Source organism: Molossus molossus, unplaced genomic scaffold, assembly GCF_014108415.1.
Source record: "Molossus molossus isolate mMolMol1 unplaced genomic scaffold, mMolMol1.p scaffold_m16_p_18, whole genome shotgun sequence".
NCBI lineage: Eukaryota > Metazoa > Chordata > Mammalia > Chiroptera > Molossidae > Molossus > Molossus molossus.
In genome coordinates, this window is record NW_023425353.1 from 38413471 (window position 1) to 38441154 (window position 27684).

Here is a 27684-nt window from a genome sequence, read left to right on the forward strand (position 1 = left end):
AATAAGAGAACATTTTATGATGCAATCTGTCAGGTACAAAATGGCAAGGCCCAGTCCGAATGCTACGAGACAGCGGTCAGCAGATGAGGCAAGAAGATATTCTCAGACCTGGCTTTTGTGCTTGGCTTTAAGACACAGGAAAGTAATTCCGATGAGGTATAGGAGGCAATGGGAGCACCTGTGTTGAAGCAGAATGTTATATGTTCCATATTCCATTTGTAAAATCTGTTTCCTATGTTTTTAATCAAATCTTTAAGTCTTGCTCTTTCTGATTGACTTCTAACTAGTGAAATTTCACCTGAGGCTTTGGAAATGTGTGTCTTCAATAAGGAGGTTAAGTGACAAAAGGAACTCTGGACAACTAAAATGAATACATTTGAGAGAGAAAAGAGAGAGAGAAACACTGTAATGCAATCATGTTCTGTGTTTAGTTGTGATAAAATTATATGTGACTTTATTTCTATCAGCCCTTTTAGAGATACCTGGACCTAGGAAGTTTAGTATATATATCCTACAAATATACTCTAAAAGCCTTTCATGATAATCGACCATGAGAAAGAGTTCAAATTAATTATAACTTTAGAAAATAAAGACCTCTGTAGCGAGAAAGATCTTAGAACCTTTTCCTCCTTTGTGCATAAAATAATGAATCTATGATTATACCTGTTACTGTCTGTAAAATGGATCAGAATAGTTCAAATTATTGTCTAAGAATAAAAGAATATGTACTTTTAAGTTACATAGCACAGTGCCTGGTACTAAAAACATGCAATAAATGATAGCCATTATTGTTACATCCATACATGAAAACCAAGAGCAAAGGGATCTGGGAAAAGGTGATATATCGAGTGCTGAGCAGGAAAATCAAGGCACCATGAGACCAGTGGTTTGCCAGACCTAATAACAATTTGGCAGATGCAAAGGAGGTCAACACTATCAACTATGCCTAAGATGAGAAAGACAAGAACATGAGAATGTTGAAGCAACTTCAGCAGAGCTATTAGGCTGAAGCTATACTGCAAAGAGCAGAGAAATGCCAAGAGAAATGTGAATAGGTTCAGCCAAGCTCAACCTCAGCATAGAATGAAAAAGCACCAGAAGGAACTATCACTAATTAAGTACTTGTGCCCTTTTGTCTTATCAAGGAATTTTCTGTAGGGTTTTTAAACCGAATTTGAAAAAGCCCTGGTTTAAAAGTAGGAAACAATTAAGAGCAGATCTTACCACTTCTTGGAAACTCCCTCTTCCTATAACTGCCAGGGTTATTTCCTGGCCCTACCCAATAACCCTAAGGAGGCCAAACCCAGTTTCCCCCCTTAGGTTTCCAGAGTTAATGGGTGCTGCTCTGAAGCACATGCTGTTTGGCTAGTTGGCACAGCATGAACCAAGAGCAGCTTCTGGAACATAAGTACCCCTAAGACCAGGCAGGAGAAATAATTTCACTTCCGTAAAAGGACAAACTCTCACTAGTACCTACTCTCAACACAGTGACCTTAGCACTTTTAGTGAGGTGGATGTGGGTGGGGTACTTGGTATTTATCTCATAATGTCTTTTGTTGATGTAGTTCAGTCAAGGCAACTGAAAATGATTTTGCATCTTATACCAATTTGAAATCGAATATTTATTTTGGATAGATGTATTAAAAAGATGCCACCCACCCTGGTCGGTTTGGCGCAGTGGTTGTTGTTGTTAATACTCACCCAAAGATATTTTTCCATTGATTTTTAGAGACTGGGAGGGAGGGAGGGAGGGAGGGAGGGAGGGAGGGAGGGAAGGAGAGAGAGGGAGAGAGAGAGAGAGAGAGAGAAAGAGAGAGAAACATTGATGAGAGAGATAACATCGATTGGTTGCATCCTACATGACCTGGACCAGGGCTAGGGATTGAACCTGCAACCCAGGTACATGCCCTTGACTTGGAATCAAACCCAAGACCCTTTGGTCTGTGGGCCAACACTTTTTTTTTCCTTTATTCATTTTAGAGAGGAAGTGATAAGGGGGAGACAGAGAGAAACATCGATGAGAGACAACATCAATTGGCCGCCTCCTGCGTGCCCCCCACTGGGGATCGGGCCCACAACCTGGGCATGTGTCCTGACTGGGAATCAAACCGGCGACCTCTTGGTGCATGGGTTGATGCTGAACCACTAAGCCACACCGTGTGGGCCAACACTCTTAACTGCTGAGCCAAACCGGCCAGGGCAACATTTTTTTGAGTAAATACATATTAATATTACTCTTAAAAATAGGGTTTGTGGATGTGCCAGAGAGAACTCCTATACATTAATGCTAAAACTGCTACAGTAATCAGCATTTATGCCTTCATTAAAATACTGGCAGGAACCCTCTGTTTTCCAATATCCTATTCAGTCAACTAGGATGGGGTCTAGTTGAAAAGTGGGAGAATCAGGGGTTCTGCTGTGGCTATGCTAAGACATTACCTTTTAGGTGCATAAGTGAAGACATCTGCTGGGCAACTGGATATATGTCTGGAGCCTAGGTGTCTTTGGGGTTTGAGATAGTGAAATGTTTTCCTCTTCTCTATTTACAAATATCTCCAATAAGTATATTATACTATTATAGTCAGAAATGCTTGTAATAACTGAAGTTTCAAGGAAGGATAGCATCAAGAGAGAAAGCTTCTGCCCTGGCCAGTTTGACTCAACGGTTAGAGTGTCGGCCCGCAGACCAGAGAGTCCTGGGTTCGGTTCCCACTCAGGGCACATACTTCACTTGCAGTCTTTCCCCGGCACTGGTTGTTGTGTGGGTAGCAACCACTTGATGTCTCTCTCTCATGTCGATGTTTCTCTCTCTCTTCCCCCTCTCTCCCTCCCACTCTATCTGAAGATAAATGCAAAAATGTCCTCGGGTGAGGATAAAAAAAAAAAAAAAAGAGCAAGCTTCTGATGTTCCCTTGTCTTGTCCCAGGAAACTATGGAAAACAAGAGGTAAAAATGGTGGGTTAGGTGGGGCTTTGGGTGTTGAAATTTGGGAATGGTGACATCTACAAACCCAAGTTTCCAAAAATAAAGTACTAAAGCCCCTCAAATTTCCATATTTATGTAAGTTGTTTTTTAAAGACAAACTAATGAAACTGACCCTATTATAATGTATTTTGTAAAGTAATGTCAGACCCACAAGGGTGGACTGTATGAGAAATTCACTAAGAAAAACTGTCACTTTGGCTGATTTGGCTCAGTGTCTAGAGCATCGACCCACAGACCAAAGCATCACAGGTTTGATTCACAGACAAGGGCTCGTGCCTAGGTTGCAGGTTCCATCCCTGGTCGGGGTCATGTGGGAGGCAACCAACTGATGTGTCTCTCACATTAGTGTCTCTCTCTCTCTCTCCCCACCCCCTCACTCTAAATAACTAATGGAAAAATATCCTTGGATGAGGAGTAACAAAAAGAAAAATTCATAACTTTTTAGAAATATGATAAATACAAGACAAATGTGTTTTGATTTAGAACATTCTATTCCTAAAAAGTGAGTTAGAGGTTGTATTTTCCACTAAGACTGGGCTGATAGGAAATTTTGGGTTTTACTATTACTAAATTACGTCTTCCCTAAGCAAGATGTTCTGAGACTAAGACTCTGATTCCTCCACACAGGAGCCTTGTTGGAAACTCAGAAGAGTAACTGATATCAAATCTGGTATCAAGTACATCCATCCCAAAAAGAACATCCTGTTGGGAGACTGGAGGGAGATAAAATGACCCACTGGATGCAATGAATAGGCCTATTTTCCTCTTTTTTAATATATGAGTAGGCAACCTTTCCTGTAAAGAGCCAGAAAGTCAATTATTTAAGATTTAGTGGGCCACATGGTCTCTGCTGCAACACCTCAACAGTTATAACATGAAAGGAGTGATAAACAATACGTAAATAAATGTGCATAGTGGTGTTCCAATAAAACTTTATTTACAAATCCAGCAGCAGAGTTGGCCTGCAGCCATAGTTTGTCAACACCAAAACTAAATCAACAGCTCCATGTGGGTGAGTTAGGGGGTACTGAGGTATTAAAACAAATTGTTTCCCTAATTTGTAACACCTGTAACTAATTCAGGGGCCACCAGACCTGGTCCATGTAGAAAGATATTTATAAATTCTAATGCAATCCTATCATGTAACCATATGGATAAATTTGAGAACAGAACATAAAAACATACTTATTTTTAACTTCATAAAATTGATCTAGTAATGCTTAAATGTAAAGTTTGTCATAGCTTTCCTATAATCACGTTTGGGGGGAGGGGCCTGCTATACATTACTCCAAGGATAATATTTTGTAAGAGTCACATAACAAGTTTTTCACAGTATGCTTCTGGATGCAGATTTGATGAAAAAGAGCAAATGGTCAAAGCATTACAGTATTTTCTTTATGACCATAAGATGGCACCAAACTGTCACTTCTCAACTAATGTGCACTTCAGTATACTCATCATTGGGAAGGCCTGAGTAGAAAAACGCTTTGAATAGAGCTGAATGAATTGGTATTTAAAAAAAAAAAAAACAAAAAAAACAATTGTTTTTAAAAGTATCTTTTGAATTCAAAAGCTGTAAATACGCAGAACCCAAAAATGGACCTCTAGGTTCATGTAAAACAGTTTGCCCAATTTCCAGCACTGTGTACTGTTAATACTGTAAAATGTGGTTTCCACTCAGAAGGTTACTAAAAAGAACAATGCAATATTGCTGAAGAATAATGGTGATGGAGCAACCTTGATTTAGATATGAAAGGCAGTCTGCCAGGCCTATCACCATGGGGCCACCATAAGAATGTGGACCTTTGCCAGGATATTTGTCAATTTGGCTAGACTTGAGTAAAAAGGGGTAGGGATGGCAAAGTCAGGTATATACAGTAATCTGTACATGAACACTGCTACCTGAAGCAGCTATACAAATACAGGGAGCCACATTCATGTGTACACAGGAACATTGGCATATTTAGATTAGAAAAGAATTTATAAAGATCAAAACTAATCACCCTGGCTGGTGTGGCTCAGTTGGCTGGATGCTGTCCCATGCATGGAGAGGTCACTGGTTCCATTCCTGGTCAGGTCACATGCCTTGGTTGGGGGCTTGATACCAAGTAGGGGGTGTGCAGGAAGTCAAATCGATGTTCCTCTCATTAATGTTCCTCTCTCTCTCTACGTCTCCCTTCCTATCTCTCTCTAAAATCAATAAAAACATATATAAAAAGAAACTAATGGTTGAACACAATACAATATACAGATGCTATGTTATAGAACTGTACACTTGAAACATATAATCATACTAACCAGTGTCACCCAATAAATTTAATAAAGTTAAAAATTAAAAAACAACAAATGACAACAAAAAACTAATGTCTCAAATATGGTTCACTTCTCTCCCCAAATTTCACCACTTAAATTTATTTGAATGAAAAAAGATCAAATTGTTGCCTAGATTTATCAATAAAGTGGCTTGGCCTTAAATTTTTAATGCTTGCTAAAAAAATAAAATCCCACAATATCCCACAATTTTATACCCAAACTTATGGCTGCTTTTTTCTTTTGTACAGATAGAGTGGGAGGGAGAGAGAGAGAGAAACATCGACGTGAAGGGACACATCAAGTGGCTGCCACCCGCACGACCAACCAGGGCCGGGGACAAACTGCAACCGAAGTACGTGCCCTTAGCGGGAACCGAACCCAGGTCTCTCCAGACCGCAGGCCGACGCTCTAACCGCTGAGCCAAACTGGCCAGGGCTGGCTGCTTTTTTCTTAACAGCATGTACAAAACCTGTACTACACACACGCACACACGCGCGTGCGCACACACCCACCCCTCTTTACAGCAATCTGGAAAGGCCATCCAGATTGCCTCTTCAGCCGGTCTTTGAAAAACAGGTAAAAATTTTGATCCTCAAAATTGAGGCGGAATAGTGTCAAAAAAAACAAGCAGTAAGTGGACTGTATCGGCACATTGTGTGGAATATAAAGCTAAAAAGATCCAAGGAAGAATGAGGAGTAAAATGGAAAAGAAAAAAACAAGTTTTTTCTACTCTCTCCTGCCATAAATTACTTACTTGTTTGGATCAGGTCGCTATTTTCTAATGTTAGTGCTAGTCACTTACTGGGTTTCCACCCATAGCAAACTTCACTCCAAGCTATGCAGTACTTTACTATATATATTTTCTCACCTCTTAAAAAAGTGTCTTACTGAAAACATAAAGAAAATGTGTTACCAATCATTGAGATCAGTGTTTTCTAATCAGTAACCTTAATAACAGACTCATTCTGAAAACTCTGTAACAAAGGAGGCTGAAATGTTCTTACCTTTTCCCTCTTCATTTTGAATTTATATAACTGTTTGCTGATTCTTCTACTTTCAAAAAATATCCTATTCTGTCAAAGCTGAATTTACATTTGTTTATTGCTTTACTTTTACCAAAAAAAAAAAAAAAAATGCTTGTAACATGAAATTTTCCATTATTTTCCTACTACAATATAATTAGTCAGCCATGACTTTAATTCATTCTGTTCTAGAGACCTCATCTAACATGTCCCTTGGCAAATCTCGAGGACACCACAAAATTCACATTTCAAATTGACCTGTGTCCCACTAAAGGCTCCCAACAACTCTACTATCCAAGCCAGAGAGCAAGAAACTGGAGTATCTTCCATGTTTTCCTTTTCTCTCGGGTCATGTCAATGCTATCTCTTAGTGACTGCCACAATTCAATTAATCCCATGTACCCCTTAAGATACTACAATTCTCTATTCAGTCTCCCTGTTTTTTGTTGTCTGAAAAAATTTTTTGTTTACTGATTTTAGAAAGAGAGGAAGGGAGAGGGAGACAGAGAGAAACATCAATGACAGAGAACACTGATTGGCTGCCTCCTGTATGCCCTCCACTGGGGATTTGGCCCACACCTGGGCATGTGCCCTGACCAGGAATTGAACTGGTGACCTCTTGGTGCACGGGTTGATGCTCAACCACTGAGCCACACCAGCCGCACTCCCTGTTTTATTTTTATAATCTACCCTCTGCACTTCCATCAGCACGTTACAAGACAAAAATCCAAACTTGCATCACACTCTTGAAATCCTCTAGCATGTCACAAGTGTCTTTACCTTTACCACTAGGCTCCTGTCTATCTGTCCAATCCCTCACATTACCCATTTCCTGCCTGAACAGCCCCAGACTCCTTGTGGTTGTCACCTGTTCCACCCAGCCCCCACCACCACCTGCAGAGGCTTTTTGCCATTTGGTTGCAATGTCCTGCTGCTTCTCAGCTGGAGATTCCCAACTTAAGGCTTTACTCAGATGCCACTAGTTCTGGGAAATCTGACAACTTCCTCCAGTGAAGTCACTTCTTTCCTTTGGCTACTGCAGCATTAGAGGCGGCATTTACTACTGTATTGGAAGTATCTCACTTTGTTCTCCAGAGTTAAGACTAAGGACATCTCAAAAACAAGAAACTGCCTCTTACTTCTTTATAAATCTAAACCTACAACACTATTTGCAGACTATTATATCTACCTTAATATCAAGGACTGGCTAACCATTATCCAATTTTTAACAATAATCAACTCTAAAAACCAAAATCCCAAATAAGTCTGTTCAACAAAACAGTCAATAGTCATACTAAGTGCTGAGCTCAAGGATGCTCAATTATCAGGATAGTATGTTTGTCTAGTCACATACCAGTTAGAATTAATATTTACCCACACCATGTATTTTTGTTGTTGTTGTTGTTGTTAATCCTTACCCAAGGATATTTTTCCATTGATTTTTAGATAGAGGGGAAGGGAGGGAAGGAGAGAGAGAAACAATGTGAGAAAGACATAGAGAGGAAGCAGGGGGAGGAGAGAGAGAGAAACAGCAATGTGAGAAAGACACATGGATTGGTTGCCTCCCGCACCACCCTGAATGGGTCTGGTGATCGAACCTGCAACCCAAGTACATGCCTTTGACCGACAATCAAACCCACAACCCTTCTGTCCACGGACTGACACTCTAACAGCTGAGCCAAACAGGCCAAGGCCATACCATGTTTTAATATGCAAATAAGCTACTGTTTGGACTGCAGTTTAGTCTAAAAGGGCATTTCAAAGGTTTCCAAATGCTAATGTCAAGGTTAACTGCCAATAAAATGTGCTGGATTCACTTTAATGTTACATGTATTTTTAAAATAAATGTGCATTACTACCTCTCGTGAAACAGCTTGCTAACAGTTATATCCCCTGCTAACCTTGCCCATGAGCTACTGAAGGGCAGGGATGCCATCACCTTCCTATTCCTAGCACACTCCAGCAACTAAATAAAAGTTTCCTGAAATGACAATTCATCTAAGTTTTTGGGTGAGCCATATGTTTTATTTTATTTTATTTTTTTAACCTCACCTGAGGACATTTTTGCATTTACCTTCAGATAGAGCAGGAGGGAGGCCGGGAGGGAGACAGAGAAACATCCATGTGAGAGAGACACATCGAGGGGTCGTCCACCCACACGACCCCAATCAGGGCCGGGGACAAACTGCAACCCAGGTACGTGCCCTTACAGGAACCTAACCTGGGACTCTGGTCCACGGGCCAATGCTCTAACCGCTGAGCCAAACCGGCCAGGGCTTGGGTGAGCCATATATACAAGTAAAATGCTCATGAACTGCCAGTGACAAAGGCAGAAAGCAAGGTCAAGTTAACTAAGGTTCTTAGATAAGGTATTTATTTTTTGCCACCAATTAATTTCACTGAGAAACTAAAGTGTGGCCAATACTCTATTTATGTGCTACATGGAAAAGATAAAAATTTAAGTAACTTCAGAAAGACTACTAATGTAAAAGATATACCCTGCGTAAGTATGAAAGGTAAAAAATGTGTTTTATCCTTGTGAGTGTGGTCACAGCTATTAAATAAAGTCTGTATATCTCAAGGGAGTGGGGTAGATTTTTTTAGGTTGCCAGGTTTCATGCTGTTTCCTCTCTGGATCATGAAATACTCAGTACAAATGTAAGAGAACACACTAAGTCTTCTTTCTTTGCAGCCAGTTTTCATCTGCAAAGGTAGATGAAAAGGTAGAACTGTCTACCTAACTGGTGAATTATTTCAAGTTCCTTTCTTTACTTCCCTGATATTTAATCACTTTGGGGTCAAATAACTTCATGAGGTAGTCTAACAGCAAAAAAAATCAAGTAAGTTAGTATTGTTAGGAACTCTAGCAAGTCCTAGGGCTGGAAAATGAGGTTAAAATATAAAAATTTAGATACTAGAGCATTTAAATTATCCATGCTAATTTGGATAATACACTATTGAAGACAGAGATACTCTAATTTGTTGTGATACATCCCTATAAAAAATGAAACCTGGATATAGTGTATCTGTGCTACATGTTTCAGTTTTCTTTAAATCACAGACTCTACGTACTATGAGTACTGCCTAATTTCTGTTATCATCAACATCCATATGAATTTTTTTTTAATTCTCATCCAAGGATACTTTATTCCATTTATCTTCAAATAGAGTGAGAGAGAGAGAGAAACATCAATGAGAGCAAGACATGTCGACTGGCTGCCTCCCGCAGGACCCCAACCAGGGCCGGGGATGAACCGCAACCAAGGTATGTGCCCTTGACCAGTAATGAATCCAAGACTCTTTGATCCTCAGGCCAACGCTCTAATCACTGAGCCAAACCGGCCAGGGCCATCCATATGATTTTAATGTTAATAACCCCAACTAGAAGGTCATTAACTTATAAAATCTTTTTTTTTTTTTGGCTCAAAAACCAAATAAAAGAACAGGGACATTTATTTCATACGAGTCATACTCTGAACCTACAACGCCAAAGCAAAAGACTAATGTGCACTTAATACATATTTCAAGTCTTTGTAACAAAGAAGAAAAATCATTACAAAATTTAGGAGTGAGATCATGTCACTAAAGATAAAGCTGATTAGCCCTGGCTGGTTTGGTTCAGCGGTTAGAGCGTCGGCCTGCGGTCCTGAGAGACCCGGGTTCGGTTCCCGCTAAGGGCGCGTACCTCGGTTGCAGTTTGTCCCCGGCCCTGGTCGGTTGTGCGGGTGGCAACCACTCTATGTGTTCCTTTCACATCGATGTTTCTCTCTCTCTCTCTGTTCCTCTCTCTCCCTCCCACTCTACTTGAACAAAAAATGGAAAAATGTCCTCGGGTGAGGATAAAAAAAAAAAGATAAAGCTGATTAGGGAATGGCTTCCATGTTCTAGTTAATGAGATCTGACTATTGAGTCTTTTTTTTTTTTTTTTAACTATTGAGTCTTAAAGGGTAAAGTAGAATAAATTGCAAATGTCTCAGCTCAGCTCCTTGTACTCAACTGTTTCACTAACAAGGACTCAAAGTATAAACACCTTCCTTATCACTGATAACAATACTTCAGTGCTAACAATGGCAATTTAACACTGGATAAAAACTATACAGTGGTTTATCTTGACAGTTTAGAAAATAAAGATTAATTATAAAATACAAAACTCACTTCAGGAAGAAGTAAACACCAAGAAAGTCAACCGAAAAATGGATTTGTAATTTTGCATTCCTGGCCCAAATTTGCCACACATTCTAAATAAATAATCTACATCTCATCAAACTACCATAAAAACTGATGGCAGTACAAGAATGAATCCATCTACTTCTTTAGCATGCCCAATGAAAAGAAAGAAGGCAGGGAACAAATGGTGTAAGTAGGAGAAGGGACAGGCTCAGTGCTGTGCTGCAAACTAGGCCAGAGAAGCTGCAGATACATGAAAAGCAAGGCCAACACAGAATCTTCCACATAGACCCTAGTTCTGAAATCATCTGTTTGGTCTTAGGATGTTTTTGTTCTTTACATATAGAACTCTATCCTTCCTAAGAAAGATGCTTACAATAACATTAAAAATAATAAAATTCAGTTTTCAGGTAAGGTACTTAAATTTATATGTAGGGGATGACAAAATGATATTTGACAAAATATGTATTTATATTTAACTCTAAAAGAAGTTATAACATGTTAATATACTTTTTAAATAAATTTCAGCCCAACCAGTCTTAAATATTTTTGATTCTTTGACTAAGTGTTAACTACAGACATGACTACCCTAACTAGGATGCCACTGATAGTCCTATATTAATTTTGCTAGACCAAACACTCATAGCTGGGGGGGGAAAAAGCAACCATTTATACTTACTAAGAAAAGCAAACATTTACTTCAAATAGTAGTATAAGCTTTTCAATCACAAAAAGAAGGAAAAGAACAGTGATCTGACAGTGGTCACTTCCTGTGCAATAACTTGAGATACAAAAATGGTAACACAAGGTATCTGAGCTGCTAACATTGTAGGAAAAAGGAAATACAGTAGCTGAAATATGGCACTCCTGGGAATCAATGTCTAACCAAATAGAATGCCTTTGAAATGATTAAATTTATTTGTGTATTAGTAAGAAAGCCCCACCACCATAAATAGTACAATATTTAAAAATTAAAAAAAATATTTATATCTATCTAAGATAGACAGTGTATTTGTGTTGTTAGACCTCTTTAAGTGGTTTAGGTTTTGCCTTTTTTTTTTTTTTTTTTAATTAAATAAATGCCCATACGGTTTATAAAGTTCCCCTCAATCTCAAAAGCCAATTTAAATCAAGAAATTTGTTATCAAAGTTGCATAATTTCATTTGGGACTGTCAGCAGGTTAAAGTCTTCAATCAAGTCTTTAGCATTAATGCTTATTTTTAGTCAATGAAAAGTTAAAAAGTTCTCAAATCTTCATTATCCTCTTGAATTTGCCCTTCTAAATGATCCTCAAACTGCAATTCCTAGTTTGCAAATAAAAGAATGCAATATGCATCATACTTCAAGAAAAGACGACGATGTTGAACTAACATGCTTCTGAATCTTTTCCCTGCTTCTTTCAACCTTCTTTATAATTTCCGCCACTATGCACACTGATGAGGTGAGACCCAAAAGAAACAGCAGATCTGCAAGATAAAATAAATTGGGTTTTATAATTCTTGAAACATACAGCTGCAAAGCTTAATGCTTACATTTTTCTAACATTTTACCACTGCAAGATAAAATAAATTGGGTTTTATAATTCTTGAAACATACAGCTGCAAAGCTTAATGCTTACATTTTTCTAACATTTTACCACAGCTTTTAAAATACATTGTTTTACAACCATTCCATGAATTAGACAATCAGCCTCAGTATAAAAATAAGGAAAGCCAGGCTCAAAGTTATTAAGTGGTTTATCCAAAGTCAATTAACTATGAAAGGTAGCAGCCAGAGAACTAGAGCCCAAGTCCTCTGACTACTTTCCCCAAACCACAAATAACCTTGTAACCATAACCTTTAATAGCAACACCAGCAAGAGTTTTCTATTTAAGGCTTTTAAAGGCTGTTCAAGCAGTAGTAACTAACTTGACTGAAAAATGCCTATCTAAAGATTATTTAGAAATTTGCATTTATTTTATTTGAAAGCCTAGAAGAAATCATCTGTAAAGACCATGTCTTTACACCAGTATTCAAACTAACTCATTCTTATTTACTGCTCAAAAAATTGCAATTGTCTCCTTAAAATTCTATTTTTTTAAAAGGATGGAATGTGAATATAAATTAAAATATTGACATTAAACTAGTTCACTTTTAAGGTAAACAAATTATAACAAAAATTCAGTAAGACTGTTTAATTCATTTTCATAAATATCCAAATTAACAAAGAAACCCAAGAATTAAAAGTAGCATAATCAGCCCTGGCCAGTTTGGCTCAGCGGTTAGAGCATTGGCCTGTGGTACAGAGAGACCTGGGTTCGGTTCCCGCTAAGGGCATGTACCTCGGTTGCAGTTTGTCCCTGGCCTTGGTTGGGTCATGCGGGTGGCAACCACTCGATGAGTCCCTTTCACGTCGATGTTTCTCTCTCTCTCTCTCTCTTCCGCTCTCTCCCTCTCTCTCCCTCCCACTCTATCTGAACAAAAAACAAAAAAATGTCCTCGGGTGAGGATAAAAAAAAAAAAAAAAGTAGCAAAATTATAAAGACATCAGCCCTTACACTTACATAGAAAAATTAATTTTTAAATGTACTGTATCATAACATTTAATGTACAGTACGTGAAAGTATAATGTCTGTCTTCCACATAATCTTAATAAAATTTTTTGCTTTTAAGGTCATGCTGTTATTTAATAAAATAAGAATTACAAATTATCAAGTAAAAATAGTGAAATATTATTTTAAGTATAAAAATTATAATTTTATAGAAAAGCAATTTGGTTTTCAGCGAGCTTAAATCTAATTTTTTCTTCACATAAGATTGAAAAGTTATAAACTACAATTACTCTTTAACAAGCTTTGAATTACTACACTTCAGAATAAGCAAATATGATTTTGACAACCTATAAAAATTTAAAACCTAGCGTTAGGAGAGTGACTCCCCTAAACTTCTCCCAATGAAAAAACAGAGCACACCTGCCCTGGCTAGTTTGGCTCAGTGGTTAGAGTGTCAGCCTCCGGACCAGAGAGTCCCACCCAGGTTCGGTTCCTGCTAAGGGCAGGTAACTCGGTTGTGGTAACTTGGTTGCGGTTCATCCCTGGCCCCGGTTGGGGTCGTGTGGGTGGCAACCAGTCGATGTGTCCATCTCACATCTATGTTTCTTTCTCTCTCTCTTCCTCCCTTTCTCCCTCCCATTCTGTCTGAAGATAAATGCAAAAAAAAAAAAATGTTCTCAGGTGAGGATAAAAGAAAGAAAGAAAAACAGAGCACACTCCTTTTTCAAATCAAGTCAGTCACTTATTTCACTTTTTTAAAAAAAACTTTTATTAGAACAAATGCATTAGAAAATACAACAATTCATCTGAAATATATAAATTATAAAGAGCATTTGCTTTACCCAGTATACTTAGGCTCTCAGTCTGAAAAACTTTCTGAAGTGGAGGAAAGTAAATAACTAATAACTGTCCCATGATGGATCCAAGAACTGCGTAGCAAAACATTTTATTACTGCAGAGTCCAATCTCAAACACAGACTTGGTCTGTTGGCAGAGCAGAGTTCAATTATTACACGTTGGTCATAGAAAAAAACTACTTTATTATTATATTAACCTCTAATTTTTAATAAGCTGGATTGAATTCTACAATAGCAAAACCATGAAATCTCTTAATTTTTACTATTATTTTGGAACAATTCAGATGGAATAAGGGTACATTTTAAAGCAGCTTCTCTTTATTAAGAAAGGGCTTTCTTTAAAAGTGATGCTATATATACATATATACAAAATATATACGCATATATTTTTTAGAAAGACAATATAAAGAAAGGACATTTATTTTAGCATTCCAAAATTTAAGAAATTTTATTGTATATGAAATTCTAAATAATTTATATCCATTAATTAAGGTAGAGTAATCTAAAAACCTTTCTTTAAGAATGGACCTAGTTTATATGCTTACATAAAAAGTAAAGCTGACTTTCAATAAAATAAAAAATAATAATATAGCATCTTCAAAAATGACTCTAAATTAACAACAATTCATTGTACTTGGAAAGTTCTAGCATGGCAAATGGTAACAAAAAAGCTAAGAATTCATAAAGTGCTCTAAAAATTAAATGAATAATCAGGCCTCAAATGGAACTAGTTTTCAAAAAAAATTATGTGTGTGTGTGTGTGTGTGTGTGTGTGTTTTAGCTCATTATTTCCTATCAAAGCACTTCAATTGAGAAAGGCAGTTAATCACACCTTAAGATACAATATGGGAAGAGAAGTAAATCTGAAATGTCCTAAGCTTTGACATGCTGACGGAAGTAATGGAAAAAGATTAATACGCAAAAAATTGTTCTTGTACTTCTAACAATACTTTCCTCTAAAAAGAAGACTAATGCTATCTTAACAGAATCAATGAGGTTTGTCCTATGCTTCGATAATGTTAACCTGAACCTATCATATAGCTACAGATAATAAGAGAATGGAAAAAAGAAGGATCATGTGATGACACCAGTGATTTACTTTGGATCTTCTGGGCAAAGGTAAAGCTTATCTCCCCAAATGCCCTATCCCTATTATGACATGTTTGTAGAAAGGCTGTAATCTGTGGTTTCAAAATCAGGAAAAGTTAAAAACCCAAAATCCTTGCCTGCTTACAATTAGAACGTGATCCACCTAATTGACTCTGTAAGCATACCTGGGATCTGGAACTTAGTGCATTGAACATGTCAAAAAACACAAAGCATGTGAAGGTCATTGTTGTGTCTCGAGGTGTTATCACATTGTCTCGTAGCTGTCAAAAGAAAAAAATCATTTTTACTAGCTGAATTTAATGGACAAATACAGTATGCTTTAAAAGGTTAATATTTTCTGCCCTGGCTGGTGCTGCACAGTGGTTAGAGCATTGGCCCATGGACCAAAGGGTCGAGGGTTTGGTTCCTGGTCAAGGGCACGTACCTGGGTTTCAGATTTGATCAATCCTTGGCCCTGGTTGGACTATATGCAGGAGACAACCAATCAATGTTTCTCTCTCTCTCATTTTCTCTCCTGCTCCCTTCCTCCCTCCCACTCTCTCTGAAAATCAATGGATTAAATATCCTCAGGTGAGGATTAAAAAAATAGTAACATAAAATAGTCAGCATAGTATAATTCTCACACTGATGTTTCTCTCTCTCTCTTCCCCCTTTCTCTAAAATCAATTTTTAGAAAACATATCCTAGGGTAAATATTAAATAGATAAGTAAGTCACCTAATGAATAGCTATAATCACCATAAACTAAACAATCTTCTCACAAACCATATAATGGATAGTAAAACAAATTTCTTTTTTAATGACAACAAGGTAGCTATGTTAAAGACTCAGATTTTCTAACATTTCCCCAAATTTCATATATTAATTTTTATTGTATAACAGTCCTCTGCAGATTTAAATTACTCTCACAAATAAATCAGAAATTCTAATAACCCATAAGACTGAAATCAGCCCTGGCCAGTTTGGCTCAGCGGTTAGAGCATCTGCCTGCGGTCCAGAGAGACCTGGGTTCAGTTCCCGCTAAGGGCACGTACCTCGGTTGCAGTTTGTCCCCGGCCCTGGTTGGTCGTGCGGGTGGCAGCCACTCGATGTGTCCCTTTCACGTCGATGTTTCTCTCTCTCTCTCTCTCTCTCTCTCCCCCTCCCTCCCTCCCTCTCTCTCCCTCCCACTCTATCTGAGCCAAAAAAATGGAAAAATGTCCTCGGGTAAGGATTAAAAAAAAAAAAGACTGAAATCAAACTATCTTTAAGTATTTTCATCAAATTTTTCAAAGAGCTCTCCTAACTTTCAAGCCATCCATGTAGCACACAAAAATAACTAAGTCCTATCATACAGAATACATGTTTTTGTTTTGTTTTTATCCTCACCTGAGGACATTTTTGCATTTATCTTCAGACATAGCGGGAGGGAGAGAGGGGGAAAGAGAGAGAGAGAAACGTTGATGTGAGAGAGACACATAGACTGGTTGCAACCCACACGACCCCAACTGGGGCTGGGGACAAACTGCAACCGAGGTACGTGCCCTTAGCAGGAACCGAACCCAGGACTCTCTGGTCCACAGGCCGACGCTCTAACCACTGAGTAAATTGGCCAGGGCCAGAATACATGTTAATAAATCAGCTTATCCAGTGAATATACCTCCCGCCAGAAGACAAACAAAGTCCCACAAACAATGATTATTGATGAAACGAGTATTTTAAGTATCAGGTTTTTGGTCAAAATGCTTTCCTTCCAGTTGCGCGGAGGTTTACGGATAACATCTTTATCCACTGGTTCTACTCCAAGGCTTCAAAACAAAAAGAAAAATGAATTACTTTCCAGTTTTAAGGTTTTGGATTTGTTACTTTCAAACTTGATTAACCTCAATTATCCAAGAAACTAAATGTTTTCTTATAAAAACAAAATATTGACTCACAAAGGAAACCTTGACTATGGTTACTTGAAAATAGTCACAAATTTCATCGCTCATTCCTATTTTACCCTTATTTATTTGGCACAGTTTGACAGGAGATTGATAGTCAAATTAAAAAAATTGTCCAACTCTGTTTACATATAAGCGTATTTATTTCAGATGTGGCCCGAAATACATGACCTACCAACTGGACTTTGAAATATCTTTCATGCAATGAGGTTTCAATTACTTTTTGTATTGGGAAGTGACATCTTTAGCCCCATTATTATAAAAGAAAATACTTACATATTTAGGTCCATTAATATTTCCCCAAAGTCTCTAAAATTGACAACAAAGCCTAGCTAGTAACACTAAACTCAGAGATTTCTCTATTCATCCCTTTCTTAGAAACAGAGCTTACTTCCTGATGACAGGAATTGCCTTGATCTGTTTTCAACGTAAGACTAGGCATCTAAAACAGTGTAAAGGATCAGATCCATAATGAATGAGTGAGCACCCAAAGAAAATAAATGATATGCACACATCACACAATTTATAACAAACATGTTGCTATAAAGATTTCTAGTGCTATCCATGAATGAAGTCTTGAAACTTAATTATCAGGATATTAACGCTTTGTTTATCGTTCTAGTTTAAGCATGAAAAAACATTTACCTCTGAGCTGGAGGTCCATCCATGATAATATTGATCCACAAAATCTGCATGGCATTGAGAGGATTAGGAAAGTTCATTAATGTGGCCAATGAGATTAAAGTTAATGCTGCTATACTCCTGTTGGAAAAAAGATCATTTAAAAAAATCTGTCAGCACAGTATAATTCTTACTAATTTTAAGATATCACTTTTTAGCATTTAATAATCTAATGTTACTACTGTGCTTTTAAAGGAAGCCTATATTTCCAAGAACAATGAAGCCAGGAGTTAACTCTTATAATCCACAGTATTTTAATAAAGGATTTTCAAAATGTTTCTGTAACAACAATAACTAAAGGAAGATTTTTAAAGTTGAGTTAGAATAACTGTTGCTACTTAACAATTAACAGTTCCAACAATATTTTGGTAGCCGTTTTTTTGACTACAGAAAAGCCCTTTTACTCTTGGAAAATGATACCAAGAAAAACACTAAGATTTGACACACCTTAATTATTTCAGCAGCTATTTAATAAACCACAAAGGTTTCTACACTTCAATAGTGATATAGACACCTAAGTATTGTATTAAGAACCCATTAAACATGCCATTTTTAATTTATGAATTGATTTTCATTTTGGAAAACTTATATATGGAACAACCTTCAGAAAGAGAACACAGACGCTAGCTTCTAGGCATTCTGCTTGATTTATACTTTTCATATAATTTATCTATAATACTCATGATGAAACTTCTTACGAACTTACGTGCTCAGTTGGAATCTAACAAAATTTTTAATGTTGTTATAAATCCCTTTACCCTCTTCAATTGCAGACCTGAAATTAAAAAAAAAAAAAAATTTAAGTGAGAAAATATTATCACACAAAAATATATCTATACTAAAACACTAATTTTAAAAACAAATTTCCAATCGATATAACACATACACTGCTAAAATCTATTATTTCCTTCACATAAGATTAGAAAAATTATGAAAACATTACTCCAGCAATAATTAAAGCCTGCTAATAAGCCCTACCTGAACATTAAAATTCTTATTCTTAAAAATATATTTCAACATTAAAATCATATATTGTCTTTCTACATAAGACACAATACTACACACTTATAATACTAAAACAATAATTTTCTTTACCCAACTTTATTTTTCTTAAAGATTCAAGATGCATGCATGGTAAGGGGTTAAATTAATGTATGTAAGGAAACAAATGCAATGGGACATACAAGAATTATAGAATTTAAGCTATCTTAAACTTTGCTCCTACATATAATTAGATATATTGCTGCAGAATTATATAGAGAATATGATATACAAAGATTCATGTAAATTATCTCATTCATTTGTTTGAATCTAGGAAAATACGTGTTTTTTAAACTATTTCTTCTTCCAACATTTTTATACAATTCTAAAATGGAAAGAAAAAAATATTATATCCTTATAAGAACTTGGCAATTCTGAGTCCCAAGCTCCCACATGCTTCACTTTAGGCCACAATAGGCCAACATGGGCATATAATTAGCATGTATCACTGAAATGAGTAAGACTCAGTTTGGCAAATAGGTGATTATCAAAAAATATGATTCAGGTGACTCCCACCTAAACATTGCGAAACTATGCCACCAGGTATTACATAAGAATCTTAAATCAATTATTCTAACTCAATACATTTTATCACTGATACCATGAATAATTAATGACATAAGGAAATAGTTATGGATGAGAACTTGATAATTTTTAATACCTATTATAAGGCCATGCACATGCATACTTCAGATAACCTGAATTTAACTAGAATAAAAGTCCCATAAGGTTCACTGCTGTACCACCACACTTATGGCCAGAAATATGTGACACCTGATTAGCACTCAGTAAACATTTGTTAAATGAATGGCCCTGCCATTTATTCTGTCCTTTCCATTCCAAAAAATAATAATTTATTCCAAAACACACACTACAACATAAAATAAGATCAACTGATCTAGTAAAATAGTTCAATTGATCCAATGTTTAAATATTGCTAATTCTTTTCTACCTGAATTGTCTGGGGATGGGAGAAGATTCTCTCTGATGCCAATCAGGGAACACTGACACAAAACTTACATTATGGTTTGGAAATCATCATCCACCAGGATCATGTCGGCTGCCTCCTTGCAAACATCCGTGCCAGTCTGACCCATTGCGACTCCGATGTCTGCAGCCTTCAGAGCAACTGCATCATTTACTCCATCTCCTGTCATGGCTACAACTGACCCATTCTTCTGTAGAGACTACAGTGGGGGAAGAAGGGAGGAATTCTGATTAAATGTTACTTCTATAGAGATAAAGTGATAAACAAATCCTCTCTGTTTTTTTTCACATAATTAAGACTGGAAATAATACAAATCACCAATTTTTCAATAAATTTCAATATATTGAGGTCTTAAAACATAGCTTTAAAGTTTCTATTAATCTTCACAATGTGTGAGAACTACATATCTAAAGTCTGATTTAGAGTGAATTGTGCAGTGGTTCTCAAGGACAATTTTGCTTTCTATGGGACATCTGGCAATGTCTGAATACATTTCTGATCGTCATGACTTGGAGAATGCTACTGGCCCCTAAAGGGTAGGGATCAGAAATGCTACTAAATATCCTATAATACACAGGACAGCCCCTCACAACAAAGAATTATCTAGTCCAAAATATCAATAGTGCTAAGATTAAGAAACCCTAGACTAATACAATAGAAGGCTATTATGATTAGTAATTTAAGTCCATTGCCCTGGCCAGTGTGGCTCAGTGGGTGGAGCACCATCCCATGCACCAGGTCGCCAGCTCTATTCTCTGGTGGGGGGCATGAGGGAGGCAGCCATCTGATGTTTCTTTCTCTCATCAGTGTTTCTCTGTCTTTCCATCTCCATTCCTCTCTCTAAAAAAATCAATAAAAACATATTTAAAAAATAACTTAAGTCCATTAACTAATGGCTACTAAGATGCTTTGTGTGTGTGTGTGTGTGTGTATGTGTATATATATTTGTCTAATTAATATATATAACTATAGCCTTTTAAATATTGTTTACATTCTCATAACATATTTTTATTTATTGGTTGATTTTAGTGAGAGACCAAAAAAACCATCAATTTGTTGTTCCACTCATTCATTGATTGATTCTTATATGTACCCTGACTGGAGATCGAACCCACGGACGATGTTCTAACCAGCTGAGCTATCTTGACAGGGCTTAACATTTTTTCTTGATGTATTTATTCAGTTTCTAAGTAACTAATGCTATCACACTGGAATGATGTGACTATGGACTACTGTCAGAACAGATTTCTACATTGTATAATTGTATAAAGAAGGTTTTATTTGCAGACATCTCATTCAAGTTTTCTTCTACATCTTCCTTTGCTAACTAAATTCTCTATTAGTGTTTCCATTTCAGGTTCTAAAAAAAGAAATCACATGTTTTGCTTTATAGTATTTCTGACTTTAATGCTCTATCAAATATTCCTAGTAAGGCAAACATAATTTAAGACAAGAACTAGCAGTTTGGATATAAAAATTAAACAATCGAATTATTTGAGGTCCACCCACCTTAATAATTTTCATCTTGTGTCTTGGACTAGCTCTGTAAAATACTGCAACCTGTTAAAACACAAGAAACATTAAAAATCTTCAATGTTAAGAAATACCAAAACAACTGCTATGTTTATAATTAACAATTTTTAAAAAGTATGTATTTAAACTGTACTTAATTTGCCACAGAGATCAAGCTTAAGCAATGCACTACATGTTTGTTAAGACACTCTTTTGACATGGTCATTTCAAACTTTAACAAAGGTACCACAGGAAATACACAATAACTGAAGAGAAAACAGCCTTACTCTTGAAATGTTTCAGAGATTAAGGGAAAATTTTCTTCTGTTTCCTCATGACACTGGCATACAACTAAAATGGCCTTTTCCCTTTGTTCTGTCTTCAGGAGAAATAAAGAATAGCTACTTCTCAATGACTATAAAGCACCACCACCACCACCCTTTTTTTAAGTGTCAAGTGTCTGCTCATTCTTTCATCAAGTTAATTTATCATTAGGATCTCTTCCACTATATTTCCAACTGCTTATATGATCTTACCTCTCCAAACAATATATTTAATCCTTTTTTCTGATCTCATTTCCAGTCTTCTAAAACCCTTTAACTATGCCCCAAAGTCATCAGTCATCAACAAAATCCCCTATATCCTCCCCTTTTCCACATTGCTCAAACCTAATTTTTCCATAAAGCATGGGCCATCCCTACAGTCCTCTCAAATAGTACAACCAGGAGATCCCAGAGGAGAGTAGGTGTCCTCCATTCTCCCTTTTTTATTCATAAAGACTGTTTGAATGTCACATGAGGCTATACTTCCCTCTAACTGCAAGCATTCACTGCTCCAGGTCACTCCCCAATGTTTCACAAAGACTTTAACTTCTGCCTTACTGTCACTCTCTCCAACAACACTTCCCCACATACCATACATTCTCTTTCCTACTCTCCTAGAGGATTCACTCACACTAGTTTTCTCTCCTCATACTTCCAACTGATCCTTTTCTCCAACCTCACTTTCAGCTGAAAACCTTGTTTCCTACTTCAAAGAAAACAAAGTCTGACGAGGATTTCCATGATCCCTACCATCCAGTATGTCTCCAGGCAACATCCTTTCTTTCACTGCTTTTACTAATGCAAAGCTGAAGACTCTCTTGGTTTTTTGCATGTGGTACATAACATTGCTCAGTATAAAATTTGTTCTTAAAGCACGAAGATGACAGATTAATCTTTTTAGTTGAGTAAAAATATAAAAATTTAATGAACACAAAATTATGGCCTAAAGAAATTAGGTATTTTGAAAAACCCTAGAAATGAGTAAAAATTAAACTACATCATTATATCAAAGAACTAATATTGAACTTGAGGGTAATTAAATTTCAAATATTAATAATGTTTTCACATTTATGTCTGTTTCTCTACCTAGAAAAAGAGACTACACTGATTAAAGGCAAGCACACAATAAAAGCACGGTACTTTGGAAGCAGGAGGGGAGAAGACAGGATAAGGACAGCAGTATTATGGCAAAAGCACAGTGGAAAAGAAGCAGAACTTTGTCAGAAAAGAAGAGCATTTAGGGAATAATATGGGAGGAAAAGATAAAAATCATTAAAAGGAGGGGGAAAGGCTATGCATTCAGTACTCAAGAGTTCTTTTGATCAACATTAACAGACAAGGTGTACTGGGGAAAGAAAATTATGAAAAGCAGAAAGTAGAAAAATATTAGAGAAGTTTATTTTTTTAAAAGCATTCCTAGCATTAAAATAACCTGCCAAAGGTCTCCAAATCTTCCAAGACATGTAAAAAGTACCTGAAGCATTGAAGAAAAAAACAGGTGACTAAAATAAGTATTTACAACCTACCAAAAATTAAAGAACACACAAATTAGGATTATATTACAGAGACTTGGTTAACAGGTTTGAAAGAAATACAAATGCAGGTATTGCTATATAAAAAAAAAAGAGGATGTCCACTTTTATCACACTGTAGAACACATTGGAAGAAATCATAAACAAAAAAACTCTCAGATGGACTTAATAACAATTAAGCAAAATTCAGTTTCTATACTAGTTTTTAATTGGCTCCAGGTCAAAAGGACAGAGCAATGATAAGGGATTTCAAATGTGTGATTAAATTATGGAAAGAGAAAACTGTAAAGCATTTTAATGAGGAACAGAATTACTATGATAGAGTAGATGTGAAATCTCAGTGAGCTGGCAATTTAGAAGAAAAGTTTTTTTTTTTAACACTAATAAAATAAAAGCTATTCAAACTGACCTGAAGTAAAAGCATAAGACCAAGAGCACATGTTGGCTGTAACAGAGTTACATAAACACAAGTGAAAAAGAAAAGACAATGTTGGGGTGAGGAATGGGAACATAGGTGGTGGGGCAGGTAGGGAGCCCAGCTAAGCTTAAAGGACTAAAAAAACTCATTAATAGTATTTGGAGAAAAGACTTAGGTATTCAAAAGACCTGAAATTCCTCTTTAAAGTAGGATGATTTTAAACAATTCAATGAATGAGATCTCACAAGGCTTGTTATTTTCAGTTTCTTTGGAACAGCATTAGGTTATCTGCCCATAAATGAATGCACAAAAACTCTATTTGGAAAAAACCAATGATGTAATTCGTCCAGACTGATGATGTAAATTATAATTTGCTTTTTCCTTCTCTATCTTTAGGTTGTTTTTCAGGTCATGAGCAGTTTTATCAGAGCCAGAGAGTGAGCTGAAGGAAGCAAATAAAATTTTAATCTGTCAGTTTCACTACCTGTTAGCATTTCTGTGAAAAGATATGGAAGAACGGGCTGAGCAAAGGTCGAATGGGAAAAATGTTTTATTACCTACAGATTTCATGTCCCAGCTGTTATATAAACAGTTTCATTTTCATAGCAGTAGAAATGGTAACACTTAGAATAAAGCCTTTCATCTAAAAGGCTCTATCTAGTTCAGACGAACCTTTGGTAGTATTTGTGAAAGCTGCTGGACATCCATTGCATCTATTTCTTCTCCTGAGACTGACTGAGAAGTTTTGGAACACAATCCCAGACGACTAGCTAAAGTGAAATGGGAGAGAAAACATAATTAGCCAAATTGGTTTTGTTTGACAGGCTAGTAAACATAATGCTCAGTTAATATAACTTGTTATCCACTCTCTTTTAAGTATAAAATGTCTCTATTTCAAAGGATTACAAGACAAACTACTGGTAAGACAGACATATCTGAATTTTAAAAGTCTGGGGTTTTCTGTTTAACTTTATTTTTGTTTAAATATAAGAGTAAAGCATTACACAGCGTAATCCATCAAACCTAAGAACTGAAACAAGGCCAATGAGGTTCTACTCAGCAGTTTAATTTTAATGAAGATCAGTATGTGTATTAAATATCCAAAGTCAAATAAAACGGTGGTAGATCTGTGGTAATCATGTAGTTGTATGTAAATGAAAATACATGTTCAAATTTTTCTAAGTATAATCTTCCCAACCATGTTACGTTTCTAGTGACATTCTTCTTGGATAACAAAAAGTATGAAACTCCTGTCCCGATCTCTCTCCATGTTAATAAAATCACAATAATAGATTTTTAGCAAACTGCTTAAATTTATCAGTATGAATTATAGTTTACCAGCTCTGGGAGATTAATTTTCACGTCCATTTTTTCCCCTTTTACTACTTTTTTTTTTGTACGTGTCCCTAGCGGGAACTGAACCTGAGACTCTTTGGTCCACAAGCTGACGCTGCAACTGCTGAGCCAAACGGGCCAAGGCCCCTTTTACTTCTTAAGGTAATCATAAATGGCATTCAAACAAAACAGGCATATATATAGTAAGACAACAAAAATTTAAACATAGCTATTTTGTTTCAAAATAGGTACAGGTCTGCTTTGAAAATATTCAAGTTGAAAGAAAAAACTAAATTTCATGTTTCCTTTCAGATTAATGAACTAGTGCTTTTATCCATCAGCATAGTGGATTATGAGGTTTTAAAAAAATAGCATTACTTTCTAAACAAAAATAAGTTTTGGCCCACAATTTTATATAGAGTACGACCAAACAAAAGAGTCAATTTTAATTACATAACCTCAATATTATGTAAACAAATTTCATGTCTAATTATTCACACACTTATGTGCTGCAGTAATTTTTTTAAAAAACTATCAAAAACAAAAGGAAGCAGCTTAGTTATACCGATTGCAACTGCAGTCTCCTGTGAGTCTCCAGTAATCATTTTTATTGATACTCCTGAGGCGATGAGTGTTGTAACAGCTTCTTTCACACCAGTTCTAGGAGGATCAATGATTCCCACCAGGCCAAGAAATGTCAGCTGTCCCAGTTCAGGTCCAGAAGCCAAAGCAAGAACTTAGAAAATAATGATAAAATCCCAAAAAAAGAAAATGTGAGTCACAAAAACATTAGAATGTACTTGACAAAAGCTGGAGACAGTAACACTTCTTAAATAAATCACTTAAGACTATAAAGTCATTAGAGTTATTATATAATCTTTTAAACCTAAAATTATTATGTGGTAAGACATAGTTTAATGGTTCTAGATATGGTTGCTTTAAATTACTAAAAATTAAAAGGAATAAAAAACTGTTAAGAAGAGAAGGCAAATGAGGAGAAAATAAAGAATGCTTTTGCATAGTAACCATGTGCATCTCCTTTCAATATAAACTACTGGCTCTTTGGAAAATACAATTAATTATATGGAGAAACTATAGGTATGTTGAGCTTTAAAATGAATTTTAAAGAGCCACCTTTGAAGGTGGCTTCTACTAATGTTATCTTCAGTTTTCCAGTTTACAAGTCTGTATAACAATTCAATAGCTTGAAGAGAAGGCTATATTAATTAATTAGACACAACATGTAAAAATTTCATACATGATAAAAACCCTGAGAGATAAAGTTGACTCTAAAGTGATTATAAAACCACTAACATCAACAATAGTTTGGATTCCTTCACTTTTTCCATAACATTAATAGATATTTTTATTTGCAACTCTGATAATCTAAGAGTACATAAATAATACCACCCTACCACTATTTAGTTAGTTTCCTGTCATCCTTGGGCACTTAAGATATAGTAAGAAGTACTATTCATTTCCAAATATTATTTAGCTTACTCTCAGAATTCTGGAACCTTTCATAAGTACTTACGAATCAAAGGGATATGTCTCCACCTGGGATATTATTAGACTAAAGAACTTACCAAAGAAAACATAATAAAAGCACACAAATTAAACATGTATCTCAAGGGGAAACTGAAAAGTCCCAAAGAGATCACAGGAAGTATCCATTCTTATTCAAGCAGAAGGTATGGAGGATTAGATATATGTGGACAACCAAGGTTAGAGGCAAATAACTTCTATTTTTCCAATGTAAGAGTCATTGAAACACATCTACATAAATAGTTAAGTATATGACTTCACTTTGACAGTCCCTAGTGTTGGAACAGAGGCAGACAATAGCAGAAGGGGACAGTTATCAATTTGTGTCAGCAAATCCTAAGAAAGGGAGATCAGCTCTTAGCACTCTCAATGGAAGGGTAGTATTAGCCTAGAGGTTAGTACCCTATATTTATCTCTTTTCTTCTTTAGAACAAATGAAGACCTACTGCTACCATTTGGGACAAGGTAGGTAGACCTTTTTCATGTGGAGGGTCCGTAACTAAAACATAGAAACAAATACTCTAATTTCAAAATTACGATTCATATGTACTTTAAAAAGCTTAAGTTTTATAAGATGCAATGTAAGTACATATCAAGTTAAATTTAAAATATTTCTATTCTTCATTACAGTAACTTCAGGGGAAAAAGAAAAATGGAGTACAAGAAGAGAAAGTGGAAAAGACAAGAAGCAAAAGACAAATGATCAGAATATTTTCCAAAGCCCTGTGAAACAAAGATTTTCTTCTCTACCAACTATTTCACAACGTTACAAAAACAAACCACACACTCACAAACCTCCACATTCCTCCAGATGACAAGAGTCACTGTTTAAAAAGTGTGAAACCCCTGTTTCAAAAATTAAGGAAAATAGGAAGCACATACCAGACCTTGAAGACTTCTTTAGGGTCTCTAAATCCAAGCCAACTTTGAAACCCTCTTGCTAGGAGCTGCTAAGAATAACAAATTCTGCCCTCAAATAAAGCCACAAGAATACCTTTCTAAATCTGTAAATCAGAAAGTCCTATAAATCTATACAAATGTTTTATATCCACAAAAAGCACCTAGGTGAACCATGAATAAGAAGATTTTTACATAACTTGTTTCCTCCTCCCAAGAACTGTAGTGCTTTACTTTCATTTTGTAAAAATAGTACAATTAAGGAAGCCAACTCTTCCAATTTCCTTGAGAAAGAATACATAAATATACATATATACATATATATACATACACATACACATACACATATACATACACATATACATATACCCTACAAGCCAGGTGACTATTCAGAATGTAAAAACCAGGTATGGCTCTAACTCTGCCTCTTGAATCCTACACATGATGTTCCTAAGAGAGGTGGTCTGATTTGTGTGTGCACAGCAGACTCTCATCCCATCACAT

At 36.1% G+C, this 27684-nt stretch overlaps 1 protein-coding gene across 3 annotated transcripts in view; it reads right to left on the reverse strand.

Moving 5' to 3' along the window:
- Window positions 1-42: 42 nt before the first annotated feature.
- ATP2C1 (ATPase secretory pathway Ca2+ transporting 1) overlaps window positions 43-27684 on the reverse strand; it is a 122779-nt gene continuing 95137 nt past the window's right edge. For 2 of the 3 annotated variants that reach the window (XM_036266599.1, XM_036266600.1), the window contains exons 18-27: window positions 25304-25474; window positions 24076-24173; window positions 21128-21178; window positions 19651-19817; window positions 18296-18364; window positions 17554-17670; window positions 16626-16773; window positions 15152-15247; window positions 13863-14004; window positions 11527-11955 (exon numbers count right to left, since the gene is read on the reverse strand). In XM_036266599.1, coding sequence (XP_036122492.1) covers window positions 11825-11955; window positions 13863-14004; window positions 15152-15247; window positions 16626-16773; window positions 17554-17670; window positions 18296-18364; window positions 19651-19817; window positions 21128-21178; window positions 24076-24173; window positions 25304-25474 — 1190 coding nt within the window. In that variant the 3' untranslated portion in view covers window positions 11527-11824. Of the gene's footprint in view, window positions 179-11526; window positions 11956-13862; window positions 14005-15151; window positions 15248-16625; window positions 16774-17553; window positions 17671-18295; window positions 18365-19650; window positions 19818-21127; window positions 21179-24075; window positions 24174-25303; window positions 25475-27684 lie in introns of those variants that run through there. The other variant, XM_036266598.1, reaches the window with a different exon arrangement.